At 56.0% G+C, this 16,584-nt stretch overlaps 1 protein-coding gene across 1 annotated transcript; it reads left to right on the forward strand.

The window, feature by feature from the left end:
* The first annotated feature begins 5,495 nt into the window (after positions 1-5,495).
* Positions 5,496-15,822, forward strand: ELF4 (E74 like ETS transcription factor 4). The gene is made up of 8 exons (XM_065411217.1): positions 5,496-5,567; positions 9,604-9,775; positions 10,217-10,309; positions 10,756-10,899; positions 11,865-11,951; positions 13,156-13,348; positions 13,601-13,909; positions 14,937-15,822. Exons 1-8 carry the CDS (start codon positions 5,496-5,498, stop codon positions 15,661-15,663), a joined length of 1,797 nt encoding a protein of 598 aa, XP_065267289.1. The 3' UTR covers positions 15,664-15,822.
* Positions 15,823-16,584: the final 762 nt, after the last annotated feature.

Genomic DNA, 16,584 nt, shown 5'->3' on the forward strand with positions numbered 1-16,584 from the left:
ATAACGCAAAGGTCCTAATAAGAGGGTTTCAGATACATGGCACTATACCGTATCATGCATGGTGCTACCTAGTGGCTAACCATTCTAATAGTTCAACATTCCATTCCAGTCGAGGCCCAGCGCCCAGCCCTCAGATGCTGTGGCTGCTTTGCAGCTGGCACGGTTGTGCTGATGTGTAAAGCCTCGGCACTTGGCAGAGGTGCACAAAACCGCTTTTTTCTACTCTATGGAGTCCGGATGCGTTTTGCCATTTGTCCTGCTGTGTTGTGTTTATCAGGGATTCGCCCCAGAGCTGCAGCAGGGGGTAGGGTCTGCTCCCAGTCGCCTCCTTTTGCATGAGATGGTTGCTAGCTCAGCTGTCCCCTCCAGCTTTGAGCTGTCTCTGCAGGAGGCTGTGAGGTGACAAGTTTGCTGGATTTTGGTTTCAGTTTCCTATTTAATCTATTTTGAGGCTGACGTTTCTATTTGTGCCTGGGAGTAGAGAGTGCAAACATGCAAATACAGAACACAAAGCATTCTGCTCAGCCACCGCAACCTGGGCAGCCTCTCCTAGCACAACCCCCCTCGCACACTGCAGGCCTGTCGTCAAAGCAATAGCGCACAACCTCGACTGCATGGAACAGACATGGGAATAGCTGCACTCAGCAGCAACAGCAGCTTTATTGAACCTATGCACTTAGGAACAAGGCTCCCTGCTCTCATTGCCAAGAGATACTAATACTTTGCTCTGACACAGCACTTTTTCATCTGTAGATCTCAAAGCGATTTACAAAGCAGGTCAGCATCCTTATTCCCATTTTACAGATGGGGAAACTGAAGCACAGAGGGGTGCAGTAACATGCCCAAGATCACCTAGCAGGCTGGTGGTAGAGCTGGTACTAGAACTCAGCTGTACCGTGTACTCATTTGGTGCCTTATCCACTAGGCCACACTGCTTCCCTTGTGTTATAGCAGGGCGCCAGCTGGGCTATTGCTAAGGCTGAGCATGGCTTCCTGTTTAAAGGTGGGCTCTACATGCTCTAAAATCCACATGCTGACTTGGATTGGCTTGAAATTTGTTATGCCTCATGGTAGGGGCAGATTAAGATCCACATTTGGGTTTATTTGAACAAAAGGTTCCTGTGTTATATCCCCTCCAAAACCAGCATTTTACAAAATCATCTTGTTCTTCTATCATTTTTTGTGCACCCCTGGGGCTCAAACAAGGGCTCAGCGCTTCCCCAAATTGATCTTGGTCACAAGGATTTCTCTCTGCCTGGACATGACACCCACTGCCCCTTTGGGGAAGCGATAAAGTCAGTAAGTGTAAAATTTGTACCCTGAGGTGCCAAACTGCTGCACCTACAAGTGGAATGCACCTGTGGGCATTGAATTGAGAGGCACCCACGCGTGTTTGAGCCCTGGCCTTGGCAGCTCTCAGGGAACGGGTGTGGGGCACCTTGCTCTCTGCCTGCACTCTGCAGGGGGCCTGGGGGGAGCCAGGTCCCGAGATGAAAATGTCTGGTTTAAGAGTGCAGAGTGCGCTGCAATTCCCCTGCAGACTCTGCTATAACTTCAGCAGTAGTGTCAAGGAAATTAGCACTGATTAATAGAGGGAAGACGAACGACTCTAGTAAGCAGTTAGGGTAAAGAAATCATGTTTCCTGAATATTGGGATTGGTTTGTGATGCACTGCCCCCTGCATGAGCTGCTCAGAACAAGTTCCAATTCTTATCACACTATTTCATAGAATCATAGAATATTAGGGTTGGAAGAGACCTCAGGAGGTCATCTAGTCCAATCTCCTGCTCAAAGCAGGACCAACACCAACTAAAACATCCCAGCCAGGGCTTTGTCAAGCCGGGCCTTAAAAACCTCTAAGGATGGAGATTCCACCACCTCCCTAGGTAACCCATTCCAGTGCTTCACCACCCTAATATCCAACCTAGACCTCCCGTACTGCAACTTGAGACCATTGCTTCTTGTTCTGTCATCTGCCACCACTGAGAACAGCCTAGCTCCATCCTCTTTGGAACCCCCCTTTCAGGTAGTTGAAGGCTGCTATCAAATCCCCCCTCACTCTTCTCTTCTGCAGACTAAATAACCCCAGTTCCCTCAGCCTCTCCTCGTAAGTCATGTGCCCCAGCCCCCTAATAATGTCCGTTGCCCTCCGCTAGACTCTCTCCAATTTGTCCACATCCCTTCTGTAGTGGGGGGGACCAAAACTGGACGCAATACTCCAGGCATGGCCTAACCAGTGCCGAATAGAAGGGAATAATCACTTCCCTCGATCTGTTGGCAATGCTCCTACTAATACAGCCCAATATGCCGTAGGCCTTCTTGGGAACAAGGGCACACTGCTGACTCATATCCAGCTTCTCGTCCACTGTAATCCCCAGATCCTTTTCTGCAGAACTGCTGCTTAGCCAATCGGTCCCCAGCCTGTAGCGGTGCATGGTATTCTTCCTTCCTAAGTGCAGGACTCTGCACTTGTCCTTGTTGAACCTCATCAGGTTTCTTTTGGCCCAATCCTCCAATTTGTCTAGGTCACTCTGGACCCTATACCTACCCTCCAGCATATCTACCTCTCCCCCCCAGCTTAGTGTCATCTGCGAACTTGCTGAGGGTGAAATCCATCCCATCATCCAGATCATTAATAAAGATGTTGAACAAAATTGGCCCCAGGACCGACCTCTGGGGTACTCCGCTTGATACCGTCTGCCAACTTGACATCGAGCCGTTGACCACTACCTGTTGAGCCCGACAATCTAGCCAACTTTCTATCCACTTTATAGTCCATTCATCCAATCCATACTTCTTTAACTTGCTGGCAAGAATACTGCGGGAGACTGTATCAAAAGCTTTGCTACAGTCGAGATATATCACATCCCCATATCCACAGAGCCAGTTATCTCATCATAGAAGGCAATCAGGTTGGTCAGGCATGACTTGCCCTTGCTGAATCCATGTTGACTGTTCCTGATCACCTTCCTCTCCTCCAAGTGCTTCAAAATGGATTCCTTGGGGACCTGCTCCATGATTTTGCCGGGGACTGAAGTAAGGCTGATCGGTCTGTAGTTCCCCGGGTTCTCTTTCTTCCCTTTTTAAAATATGGGCACTATATTTGCCTTTTTCCAATCGTCCAGGACCTCCCCCGATCGCCACGAATTTTCAAAGATAATGGCCAATGGCTCTGCAATCACATCAGCCAACTCCCTCAGCACCCTTGGATGCATTAGATCTGGACGCATGGACTTGTGCATGTCCAGCTTTTCTAAATAATCCTTAACCTGTTCTTTCACCACTGAGGGCTGCTCACCTCCTCCCCATACTGTGTTGCCCAGTGCAGCAGTCTGGGAGCTGACCTTGTCTGTGAAGACCAAGGCAAAAAAAGCATTGAGTACTTCAGCTTTTTCCACATCATGTGTCACTAGGTTGCCTCCCCCATTCAGTAAGGGTCCCACACTTTCCCTGACCTTCTTCTTGTTGCTAACATACCTGTAGAAACTCTTCTTGTTACCCTTCACATCTCTTGCTAGCTGCAACTCCAATTGTGCCTTGTCCTTCCTGATTACACCCCTGCATGCTCTAGCAATATTTTTATACTCCTCCCTAGTCATCTGTCCAAATTTCCACTTCTTGTAACCTTCCATTTTGAGTTTAAGCTCACCAAAGATTTCACTGTTAAGCAAAGCTGGACGCCTGCCATATTTGCTGTTCTTTCTGCACATCGGGATTTGTTCCTGCACCCTCAATAAGGCTTCTTTAAAATACAGCCAGCTCTTCTGGACTCCTTTCCCCCCTCATATTAGCCTCCCAGGGGATTCTGCCCATCAGTTCCCTAAGGGAGTCTAAGACTGCTTTTCTGAAGTCCAGGGTCCGTATTTTGCTACTCTCCTTTCTTCCTTTTGTCAGGATCCTGAACTCAAGCATCTCATGGTCACTGCTGCCTAGGTTGCCACCCACTTCTACTTCCCCTAACAATTCTTCCCTGTTTGTGAGCAGCAGGTCAAGAAGAGCATGGCCCCTAGTTGGTTCCTCCAGCACTTGTACCAGGAAGTTGGTGCAAAGCTGGGGAATATTGGGGGTCAAAGCAGTGAGGGAAATGTGGAGGTTGGGAAAAAGGCCTGGAGATTGCGAGGACAGGGAGGCCTGGGGAGTGCAGGGGCGGGGAGCATGTGGGGGAGTGGGGCCTGGGGAGTGAAGCCTGGGGAATGTGGGGGCAGGGAGTATGTGGGGGAGTGGAGCCTGGGAGTGCGGGGGCGGGGAGCATGGGGGGCAGTGGGGCCTGGGCAGTGCAGGGTCAGGGAGTGTGTGCGGGAAGTGGAGGCATGGGGATGGCGGGGAGGGGGTGGCCTGGGAATTGTGGGGGCGGGGAATGTGGGGGGGAGGTGAAGGCCTGGGGACGGCAGGGAGGGGGAGGCCTGGGAATTGCAGGGTGGGGAGTGTGTGGAGAGAGGGGGGCCTGGGTAGGGTTGCCAACCCTCCAGGATTGGCCTGGAGTCTCCCGGAATTGGCATTGATCTCCTGGTGACTATTGAAAGCAATCCGGGAGATTTTAAGAAATGACATTATGTCATGTTGGGGGGAAATTTCTCCTGGAATAGCTTCAGTCAGAGTTGGCAATCCTAGGCCTGGGAATTGCAGGGTCGGGGCACATGTGGGGGAGTGGGGCTTGGGGATGGCGGGAAGGGAGAGGCCTGGGAATTGCAGGGGTGGGGCGTGTGTGGGGGAGGTGGAGGCCTGGGGATGGCAGGAAGGGGGAGGTCTGGGGAATGCGGGGGCAGGGAGTGTGTGGGGGAGTGGGGCCGGGGGAGTGTGGAGGCAGGGAGTGTGCAGGGATGGGGGATGCCTGGGGAATATGGGGGCAGGGAGCATGTGAGGGAATGGGGCCTGGGGAGTGTGGGGGTAGGGAATGTGTGAGGGGGGGGGGCTGGGGAATACATGGGTGGGGAGTGTGCAGGGCCCTGGGGCCTGGGGAGTGTGGGAGCAGGGAGTGTGGGGGGGTGGGGGAGGCCTAGGGATAGCAGGAGTGGTGCCTGGGGAGTGTGGGGGAGGGAGTGTGCGGGGGTGGGGGAGGCCTGGGGATGGCAGGGAGCATGTGCGGGAGTGGGGCCTCGGGAGTGTGGGGACAAGGAGTGTGTGAGGGTGGGGGAGGCCTGGGGAATATAGGGGTGGGGAACGTGTGGGGGAGTGGGGCCTGGGGACTGTGGCATGAGGAGCCCTGGGGAGCTGACAAGCTGCTCCCTCTGGCTGGCTCCCGCACAGCAGAGCAATAACGTCTCTTTCTCTCTCTAGCAGGCCCTGGCCTGTGGTGACATTGCTCAGCATGCGGCCGTAGCCGAAGGGATCCCTCATCCAGATCCCTGGGCTGGGCCAGCTGTGCGGGGCAGCCTTTCCCTGCAATCCCTATGAAGCTGAGGACACCTGGAGTCCTGTCACACCGGCTCCCCCAGGGCAAAGGCACCACTGCTCCCTCCATCTTTCCTGCTGGTGCCTGTCTCTGATGCTGGGCCATGTCGCTAGCTGCCCACCCCACTGATCTGGGGCTTGAATTTGCCAGCAGCAGCTTGGAGGAGATACACCAGGTAGGGTCCAGGGGTGGATGCATGCGCTCCACTCCCATTCCTATGCTGTCTGCAGTGGGGACTAGCCTCACTGGTGTGTCCGTCTGGGGGCAGGAGGATGCTATGAAATGTGCAAGGGGGAGCCAGTCCTAAATCCCTGCCAGGGGAGGTCGTTTGATCAAACCCTAACCCCGCTGGTGCTGTTAGCAGGGGAAATGAGGGCCAGGGTTCCCCCTTGAGAGTCCAGTGGGAATCAGCCAGCTGAGTTTGACTCTGAGCTTGGTGCTTGGGTGCTCTGGGGCTGAGTCCTATGGCGGGATCTTGCCTTAGTGCCAGGGGGTAGTGTTTGGCAGGGAATGGGTATTTGTACAATAACTTGTCCCCGCTGGAGTTCTAAGCATCCCAGAACCCTTTCTCTTGGCTCAGGGGCGCATTTATTTTTCTCCCTATGGGCCTTGTGGGCAGGAGTGAGAAAATCTAAGACAGAAGAATGGCTCCAACCAAATACATGGAGGCTTTAGGAAAGAATTAAAGAAGAGTTCAGCGTGAACAAGCTAGCAGTAAAAGAGCTATTCTGCAGCAAAACTATACAGCAAGACAAAGATGAGGAAGTTGATAGATCATCCAGAAGAGACAAGAGAGTGGATGGCTACCAAAGTAAGAGAAGATGAGGAATTGTACAAGAGAGGGGATTCCTAATATCTGAACAACTGTTCCCAAACTGTTGTAGCTTTGTGAAGCCCGAGATGAGAGGATTTTAACCACAGAGGAAGGACCGAGCGTTTCATGTCCAGGCTGTGCTCAGTCAGCCAGAACCACTAATACACATTGCGAGTTGTGAAGAAACAGTGGACTTACCCATCTCATTAGGAGTAATTGCTTTTGAGAAAACAAGTAAGGCCATAAGTCAACTGAAGAGGGGTAAAACCCCAACCTGTGGTAAGATACATGGTGAAATGTTAAGTGCTGGAAAGGAAGTCATGGTGAATTACATGTGCAGGCTGTATAGCATGGGTTGGGAAAAGGAGACCTGTCCTAAAGATAGGAGAAGAGGTGTCACCTGTAAAAATCCCTTAAAAGGGGACCCAGCCTTTTTCTGATAAATGGAGCAGGGTGACATTTCTCCCTGTACCTGGAAAAGTGTTTTGCATGATAATTTTGAATAGGATGAAAACTGCTGTTGACAAAGTACGCAGGAATGAACAGGCTGGATTTTGATCTGAAAGGTTGTGTTCGGATCTGGTTTTCACCTCCAGGGGAGCTTAAAATACCAGCAGAAGAAGGTTTTTACTTCATTGATTTCACAAAATCATTTGACAGTGTCCACAGAAAAGCCCTCTGGAAGATCCCAAGACACTATGGAATTCCAGCAAAAATTGCAAATTGATAAAAGCTTTGTATGACGAGTCTGCGTGGTGGAGACACGGAACGGTTTAAAATTGTTATTGATGTAAGGCAAGGCGGTGTACTGTCTCCACTTCTCTTCTGCATTGTCTTAGACTTTGTAATGAGATGAGTGATGGAGAGACAGGAGATAAACTGTGGATCCTAGAGTTTGCAGATGACATAGTCATATGGATACTAATGTGGATGGAACACAAAGACTCTTTATGAGCATAAATGTAAAAGCTGCCAATCAGTATTTGTATCAGTATGCAGGAGACCAAGATTATGGGGATAGCAGAGAATGCTGATGATATTGACACATGTATGACTGATGGAGAAGGGTATGAAAGAGTTGATGACTTTGGTTAACTTGTAAGTACAATATCTGCTAATGGCCAGGCCATTAAATGAGTGAAGGCAAGAACTGACAAAGCCAGAGAATCATTTTCTCATGTTTTAAACATCTGGAAGAGTAGGAAGATACATTTACACAGTGATGGCAATGCTATTAGAGAGACAAGGTGTGGGAGTTCATATCCTTTATTGGACCAACTTCTGTTGGTGAGAGAGCCAAGCTTGTCTCTCTAATATACTGGGACCAACACAGCTAGGCAGGTGTAAGCCACCTGGGCTGGGCAGGCAATCGGGTGTCGCCTGTTACAGCAGAGACCCAGCTATGGTATATGGGGAGGGGAGGTGGGGGAAGCAGGCCAAGCACTCCTGGGGGCTGACAGCTGCTGCAGGGCTGGAGCCAAGGGGCTGGGAGCTGCAGACAGACTCAGACTGAGCCAGGCGTAGCAGGAGGGAGCACTGCACTCTCCACCAGTGGTTGGCTGCAACTCTGCAGCCCCTGTTCCAGGATGCTTCTTTAGGAGACACAGTGCTGCCCTCCAGTGGCATGTACCCACATCTTCCTTGCTCTGGCCAGTTTCTGCTCTCAGCTGTGGTGTGGCCAGCCAGCCTGTGAGGCCCTTACTCTGCATTCAGAGCAGTGCTACTGGGTGCCAGAGCAGGCCCTGTTCCTGCATCTCTGGAAAGGGTCAGGACTGCTCTCGCAGTGACCCAACAGGAGCGTGTCATGCAGCAGCCAATCAATGCGCTGGCAGTCTGGAATTTGTCCCCAGTTAGGCATTGCTAGGAGTTTGTGGGGTGCCTTACTGTGGGGTAGGGCTGCCATGATAGCTACACAGCCCAGCCATGCACGCAGAGGTGAGGGTGGGGGTTCTGTGCAGCCAGGCAGCAGAGCTGCTGAGGGGTGGGAGCTGTGCAGCGGCTTGGGGTTCCTTGTCCCTCCTTCCAACCCAGAGAATGACTGTCTGTTGCATGGAGTGCGATGTGTTTCAGGGAGGGCCGCCTGCCCCTGGAGAGGCGTGTTTGGAACGTATGGGTGTCGCACTCTGTACCTCAAAGCAAAACCCTGGAACCCTCATATTAACCACTGTCATGTAACTGTGATATGTTTTGTACAAAGCATGCCATGTAAGATATCCTAGGAAAGGTCATGATCTGCTGAAACCCGTTGTTCTGTCCAAATATCTCTCGTTAGTGTGTATGAAGCTATGAGATTTTGCTGTACGGTTGTTACTGAAATGTGTTGTAAGTTTGCTAGTGACATACACAGGACCCCCTCCCAGGAGGGTGCTTAACTACCATTAATCAGCAAGGGAGTGTAATCAAGGGATTTACAATTCAATGAGGGCTGCCCAAGCACCACACAATGGGGACTGCTCAACTCTATGACTCAGTTGCACAAGACCACACCCTGGGGATTGCCCAGCCCAGTGACTCAGCAAAGCCCACCAGGACATGTCCGCGCAAGTCTTCTAGGCACATGGACTGAGGATAAAATTAGGGAACAGCGGCGGCATGCCTTGGTCTTTCTCCTCCCCCACCTATGCTGGAAGCAACAGGAATGCTGAGAAGACAAAAAACTTTAACTGAGGAGACTGGTCCAGGTTTAAGGGAGGCCTGTGTATTAAGAACTGTAACATCCAGTGGGATGAGAAAATTGCTTGATCCAAATACTGCCTAGTGTAATAAGGTTTAAGATTTAGATTGTGTGCTTATCTTTTATTTTCATTGGTAACTATCTCTGACCTCTTATGCATACCACTTATAATCACTTAAAATCTATCTTTCCGTAGTTAATAAATCTGGTTTATATTTTACCTAAAACAGTTTGGTTTGGTTGAAGTGCTTGGGAAATCTCAGCTCAGGTTACAAAGGCTGGTGCATGACCTCTCCACACTGAGGGAGGGGCAGACCGGGTAATAAATTTGCACTGATCAGGCTTTTGACCAGGGCAAGATGGTACAGCTCTGGGGTGCAAGGCTGGGGTGCTGGGGGGAATTTGCTGGTGCCTTTCTCTGTGTGATTCGTGAGTGGCTCAGGGAGCATTCGTGCAATCCAGCTGGGCGTGGGGCTCCCTCTGCTGTTGTGCTGAATGATAACAGCACCTGGAGAGGTTTGCTGCTTGTCACTAGCAAAGCATTGGGAGAGACAGCCCAGGCTGGAGAGTTAAGGGGGCACAGCGGTCCCACAGTTCCAGGTTGCACCTGAGGCATCCCATCACACTGGCTGGCCCTGAGATCTTGGGGGGGGGGAGGTGCTAAGCATGCTGGGGGATGGTCTCAAGCTGCACTTTCTATGATGTATGTCTGTCCCCCTGCAGCTCGATGACCCACTAGCCTTTCCTGCCTCACTGGAGGAGCAGTTTCCCTGCACAGACCTGCTGTGTGTGTATTCGGGGCTGGAATTGGATGAGGTGCCCAGTGGCATCATGGCAGATGGGCTGCTGGACAAGCACGAGCCGCAGGTTGTCGGGGACAGTGTCACAGTGCCAGGTGGGTCACACGGGAGTAAGGGGGAGGAGGGTGTTTCATCCATTGCAGATCCCCTAAGACTCCAAAAGCTAGGCCTTTGCTGAGACCCAGCAGAGCTGAGCTCAGGGCTCTCCCCTGGTGTGCAGAGCCAGTCTAGCTCCAGCCCTGCATATGATGCTGCAGCTAGCAAGCTGCATGTTTATGCACCACCATCTCCACTGGCAGGGCAGTGACATGGCTCCTGCCTTGATGGGGTCAAGGAAACCTTGTGTAGCACTGCCTGCCAGAGTCTGCATGGAGCCTGCACCGAGAGGGGGAACGGCTCCATCATCCCAACGGAAACAATAGGTGCTGCTGGGGGCTGGGCTCTTTGGAAAGCCTGGCAGCAGGTGGGTGCCCCAGGGTGGTCCCGTTCCCCCCTGAAGTGGGGGGGGGGAGCTGACACAGGCTGTTTCTCTGCAGGTGACGCTGAGCAGCCGTTACCCCCCATTGCAGCTGGCGAGGGCCTGCTCTGGGTGGAGTCACCCAACAACATCTTGGATGAGATGCGCCTGCGTGAGTCGCCTTTGCTGGGCAGTGGCTCTCCCCTCTTAGGTTGTGGTGGGGACAGAGCTGGGGGCCCTCCCCTCTCACAAGGCAGGACAAGAGCCCTTCCCCTCTCATGGGGAGGAGCAACTGGGGGCCCTCCCCTCTCACAGGCAGTACAAGGGCCCCTGCCCTCTCACAGGGTGGTGGCTGGGGGCCTTCCCCTCTCACAGGGGGTCTCTCGAGCATCAGGGCGAGGTGGCTCTCCCCTCCCGTGGGCGGGGTAGAAGGGTTGGAGGGTGCTCACACCTAGATAGGGTCTATGTGTAGGTTAGAGGCCTTCTTTCAGGGTGGCTGCATCTTGGTAGGCAGGGGAGTTGCTGGCATGGCACAGCCTGAGTGAGGGTCCTGGGGGCGTGATGCTGATCTGGTGCCCCATGTTCAGCCAGGCTTCCCTCCCATTGTATCCCTTGTAGTTGGCGGCACTAGGGTTTCCCTGGACAGAGGGGCCTGCCCCCTGGGCCCAGGGGAAGCCAGCGGCCTGCACAGGTCTGGAGACGAGGAGAATCCCATGGCTGGGTCCACCAGGGAGCAGACAGGGAAGCAGCCCAGGAGGAAAGGTAACCGCGTCCCCTAAATCCTGCGCGTGCTGTGCCCTCCTCTCCTTGCAGGGCTCCTCGGGCCAGTGACATGTCCTGTTCTGTTGGCGGGGAGCGCCTGGCGCAGAGCCAGCCTCCTCGTTGGCATGCACCTGCCGCATCCCCGCGAGTCTCAGCTACCAGCCTTAACCCTGACCCAGGGCCCTGCCCAGCAAGCCCCGGGCGTCCCATCTCCATCGCCACTCCCTGCACTGCAGCTCCCCGCACACTGGCCAAACCAGCTGTCCTCCTGCCTCTCCGCCACTATGGGTCAGAGACACCATTATCTTGTATCTTCCCCAACCCTGTCCCATGGCCAGTGCTGGCCCCGCCCCCAGCCCACCGCCCCTGCCCAGTACTGTGCACCAGGGTGTGGAGACAATATCACTCCCACTAGCTGCTCTGGTCTGAGCCCAGCAGCATGGCCAGCCCTCTGTGCGGAGCCAGTCTCCATCACTGGCTGTGTGACTGTTGAGACCCAACCCTACAGTGCTGGCCCGTCACCCCTCCCTCCCCTGGCACTGACACACTGGAGGTGGGTGTAGTGCTGTGCAGAACTGTGCTGGGAAGACAGCAACCCTGCTGTGGTGATCGCACGCTGTCCTGATCTTGAACAGCGGCAGTCTTACCGCAGCGGACGGCCGCTACATTTCAGTGGGGAGGGCAGTGATTCTGGGCCGTGCACACAGCACAGTCCCAGCGTGTGTCCATGGAGAGACAGACAAACGTATCCACAGCCTGACAGTCACTGACAGAGGGAAGCTGCTCTCTGAAGTGAATCCAGGGGAGGTGCAGTGCCCAGGCCCCACCCAGAGGATGCTGCAGGGGCAGGAGGTCCAGCGCCTGCTGTGAGAATACAGATGGCCTGGGGAGACCCATGGAGAGGCAGGTTGGGTGGTAAGAGGGTTGGGGCAGTGCTCTTCCTTTCCCCTGTCTTCCTCTTGCAGGTCGCAAGCCGAAGCCCCCCCGCTGCCTTTCCCCCATCACCACCGCCCCTGGCTTTCCAATCTGCAGGAAGAGCAAGGACGGCAAAGGTAGTGAGCAGCACGGCGGGCCATGGAGGGGGGGCAGGCTAGGAGATGCCTGGTCGGGCAGGGCCACAGCAAACAGCTCCTGTAGCTTGACAGGGAGCAGACATGCTTGGCTCAGCGCCCAATGGGGCAAATCATCAGCCAGAGGCTGCTGAGCGAACGGGAGATGCTTCCCGCCTGGCTGGGCCCCCTGGCCAGTCTGCCTCGGGGAGGGGGGAGCCTGGCCCATACGGCCTGGCCCACCACTAGCCCGGCAGCTGCAGCAGAGCGCCCTTCCTCACCACCTAGGGATTCCTGTGGGGCAGCTCTCTGGCCTGTGGGGTGCAGGGGACAGACTAGTTGATCACACTGGGCCCTTCTCACCTTGGACTCTCTGAATGTAGCCCAGGCAGCTCCCCAGCCCCGGCAGAGCCTTTCCCTTGACAGCAGGACAAACTGCACACAGCAGGGATGGCAGCCTGGGAAAGCTCTAGCCTCCAGCCCATGAGGGGAGGCCTAGTGGGACGGGAGCAGCCCAGTGTTGCTGTGGATAATGGTGACTCGCTCTCTGTCAGGGGCTGCTGGGCGAACTTGCTGGCTCTGCTAACGTCCCTAGACCAGTCCAGGCTCCCTGGGCCAGGAGACTGCTCTGCCCTCTGCCCATGTCTGCCCAGGCGATGACGTTCTGTGCAGCTATATCCAGGCCTCTCCGCCTCCTCTTTGGTGCTTGAACAGCAACAGTGCTGATACTGAGAGGATTTCCCAGCAGTCTCCCCTGCGCTCGCCTGCAGCTCTGAGCTGCTTAGCTGGTCTTGGCAGACACGTCCCTCCTGTCTGTGCCTTACACACAGTGACGTTTTCCTTGCAGCCAGGAGGGCTAGAGCCCGTTGTGAAGGAGAGCTGAGACTCTGGAGCATGTCAGCTGGGAGTGGCCTGCACCCCCAGCGCACTGATTAACAGCTCTCCACTCTGCCTGGGCTGTGGACCTAAGGCCTAGTTCGTTATTGCTGCAGAGGAAGGGCACTCTGGCTAGCGATGGGGTGGTGCATGGGGCACTGGGCTGGCTCACGGGACTCAGTAAGGCCCTGACTCCTTGCCCTTAGAACAACAGGGGCTGCGCTGGGCTCCTCAGCACAGGGGGCAGTTCAGAGGAGAGGAGGGTCTGGTATGCCCCTTCCCAGGGCTGTGCACTGTCAGCCCCTCACGCCCGCCATGCCCCCCCCCCCAGGTAATGCCCTCTACCTGTGGGAGTTCCTGCTGGCGCTGCTCCAGGACAGGAACACCTGTCCAAAGTACATCAAATGGACCCAGCGAGACAGGGGCATCTTCAAGCTGGTGGACTCCAAGGCAGTGTCCAGGCTGTGGGGAAAGCAAAAGAACAAACCCAGCATGAACTACGAAACCATGGGCCGGGCACTGCGGTAGGGCCCTCCAGCTGGGGGTTGGTTGCAGGGCTGGTGGCAAGAGGGGAGCGGTGGGGGGGATACAGCGTGGGGGGAATCTGTGTGGGAGAGTGCAGCACTGATGGGGTAAGGGGGGCTGTGCAGGGGCCAGGGTGGGGATGCAGGGGAGCGGTGAGAGGCGGGTATTGGCACTGGAGGAGGTGGGGGGGGGGTTGTGGCACTGGGGGATGGGGAAATCTCGGTCTCATGCTGCGATGGTGTCTCCCCCAGGTACTATTACCAGCGTGGCATTCTGGCCAAGGTGGAAGGGCAGCGGCTGGTATATCAGTTCAAGGAGATGCCCAAGGACCTGGTGGTGATTGAGGATGAGGGGGAAGCAGTGGGCAATGTGAACCCCAGAGCCAGCCGCTCAGCCACCAGGCCCTCTTCCCAGAGCTCCCCCCTCCAGAGGGCCATGTCCCCCACTCGCAGCAAGAGGGAGACTGCACCAGCGACCCAGCCTCGGGAGTCCGCAGCTGCACCATGTCCTGCCCCCAAAGTGCAGCAAGGGGCCAGCAAGCCACCCTCCCAGGCCATGGGGTAAGTGCCTGGAGGAAGGGCCAGTTCTGCAACATGCAGGGCTGAGGAATGCTAGCTGTGCCCCAGCCCGTCTCCCCCCAACACAGCCCCTTGTGGATGCAGTGCCAGCCACAGGCGTGGGGGGCTGCATGGACCCTCTGGCCTTGCCCACCATTGGCATTGACGCTGCCTTGAGTGGAGCAGACCAGCCTTCAGGCCAGGGCTGGGCCTGGCCCTGGAGTGGGTGTTTGCCCCAGGGCAGCCCCTCACAGTGGCAGCTTGTGTTCAGCAAGGCGAAGGTGCCATGGCCACTGCAGGCAGGACCCTCCAGCTTTCCTGAGAGCAGCATTGGGCAAGGGGAGTTGGGATCCAGCCAGGGCACAGGGCCATGGTTGCCATCATGCACCCAGACAGTAGTACCCTCCGTGGCCAGGCTGCCAGCTCTCTGGAGAAGTTGGCTGGACCCAGAGCAAGGGTGCAGGGCAGGCAGGTTGTGGAAGGAGGGCTGGTGATTAGTCCAGATGATGGGGCTGGAGGAGACCAATGCTGCTGAGGGGTTGAGCGGCTCAGGAACAGGGTCACAGGGAGCCCAGTTGGTGGGACAGTGCAGGGGCAGAGCGGCATGGAAGCCAAAGGGGGGGCTCTAGTGAGGCATGGCAGGAGAGCTGCGCTGCAGGGCAGGATGGGGAGGTGGTAGGAGGCCCGATGGGGGGACACAGTGAGAGGCAGTTTGGGGGGACCTGAGGCTGAGTGAGCCAGGGCAGAGCAGGGCAGGGGGGATATAGTGCATGGGTGACAATCAGAATGCCAACACTTCAGTGCCAGTAGAGGCAGGCACTACAGGGTCTTGGGCACATAGGCTCCAGCTTAGGGTCACAAGCACTGGGGCTGGTGCCCCAGCTGTGAGCAGAGGGGCGACATGGGGTGCAGTGGAGGCCTGGCTGGGGAGGAGGGGGGCAGGTTTCCCATCCCCCACCTACAGTGGTTGGCGGGGCCCAGTCTGCACATTCACTCCAGCATGTGACCATTTTCCATTCTCCTTCCCCAGCTCCCCGCTCCTACCCGGTCGCTTGGGGCTGGGACCCCTGACTCTCCAGCCCATCCCACTCACCACAGTGCTGGCCCTGGGAAACGCTGCCAGTTCTCCTTTTCCAAGCAGCACCCCTGCTCCGGACAGGCTCCCGCTCCAGCCTGGGTTCCCCATGAATGGGTTCCCCAAGCCACTGCCAGGCCCGGGCAGCAGTATCTCAGCAGCAGGCCCCCTCCTGCCTGCTGCCCCGCAGCACTCCTTGACTAGCCTGCTCCAGCCAATGGCTCTGACTGGCCAGCCAGGCACTGTTGTTGCCACCATCATTGGGACAATGGAGGCCAGCGGCAGCTGCCTGGCTATGCTGGATCGCCCGCTCCCGAGCCTGCTTTCAAGTGATCCTGCCACGCTCGCTGGCGTGCTGACAACACAGGCGTCACAGCAGGAGAGCCTGGCTGGCCGTGCAAAGGTCCAGGAACTCCAGCCACCAGCTCTAAGCAGCTCCCAGGATAGCAAAGCAACAGCAGCCCTGCCAGCAGGAGGCACTGACAGCTGCACCCAACTCAGCCGCCCAAAGGTGGGCTTGACACCCGTGGTGGAACTGGAATTAGCCATCAGCTCGGAGGCAACGTTCCCTGGTGAGCAGATGGCTCAGCTCCTGGCAAAGCCCAGCTCTGCCCCAGCCCCTGCAGCGCTGCTGTCTCTAGGCAGTGGTGACATCAAGGAGGAATGCTGGGACGTGGTGTGAAGAGCGCGGATGCACCCTGGGCTCCAATAGAGGCAAAGGATGCTGGGAAAGCTCAGTTCCCTGGACTGACAGGATCCAACTTAGGGCTAGGGGCTGCTGGGGCCAGGGGAGCCTTGCAGGCCGCATGGCATTTGCTTCTTGCCCTCACCCATTAAAGAGACATTTTGCACCAGACTGGCGGTGGGCTGTGGCAAGGCATCTTACCCAGGAGTTGCCATCTGTGGAGATGCCAGGCCCCAATATGCAGTGTTCTGGCTTGAGCCAAGGGGCCGAGCTAGCGGCTGGGCCTGGCCCCGAGTACAGCTGCTGGAATGGGAGCTGCTCCCCATTATCCAGGAGGGAGGGAATTCAGCTGGGCCCCTGCACTAGTGCTACTGTAGGGAGCCAGAGGTGCTGCTTGCACTGCTCTAATTGCAGAGCTTCTGCGACCTGTTCTGGCCCTAGCACAGGCTACAGCCGGCCTGGCTCCTACCCTAACTCGTGGCCTGGGTGCCGTGGCCTATGGGCCTTGCCGGGGTGGGGGCTGGTGAAAAGGGATGCCCTAGGCCACCTCTTATGCCCCAACACCCCCAGCACACTGAGCTGGGGGACCTCGCCTGCAATGCCGGCTTTATGGCCCCTTTGTGGCAGCGGTCACAGAGCAATGCTGAATAGCAGCAGCCCCTGAGGAGCCTGGTGGCGTCCACTGGGACCCATGACCAGGCAGCTCGAATAGAGCAGCCCCATATGTAACCTGGGCCATGGGACTGGCTGAAACTGCACCAAGGGGGCGCTGGTTGGATGTCTGCTTGGAGCGAGAGCAGCAGGCTGGGGCCTGGCCTCTGTGCCAATCAGGAGCCCATGCCTGGACACCTACTGCCCCTGCCCCCCAGAAGGCATTGCAAGGGGCCGAGAGAGCCAGGAAAGAGCAGGTTCAGGCTC

Source organism: Emys orbicularis, chromosome 9 (genome assembly GCF_028017835.1).
Source record: "Emys orbicularis isolate rEmyOrb1 chromosome 9, rEmyOrb1.hap1, whole genome shotgun sequence".
NCBI classification, from domain to species: Eukaryota; Metazoa; Chordata; order Testudines; family Emydidae; genus Emys; species Emys orbicularis.

Coding starts and splice junctions, on each gene's coding strand:
- ELF4 (XM_065411217.1), top strand. CDS start 5,496: ATGTCGCTAGCTGCCCACCCCACTGATCTGGGGCTTGAATTTGCCAGC. Junction 10,310..10,755: donor CTTGGATGAGATGCGCCTGC/GTGAGTCGCCTT, acceptor TATCCCTTGTAG/TTGGCGGCACTAGGGTTTCC. Junction 10,900..11,864: donor GAAGCAGCCCAGGAGGAAAG/GTAACCGCGTCC, acceptor TTCCTCTTGCAG/GTCGCAAGCCGAAGCCCCCC.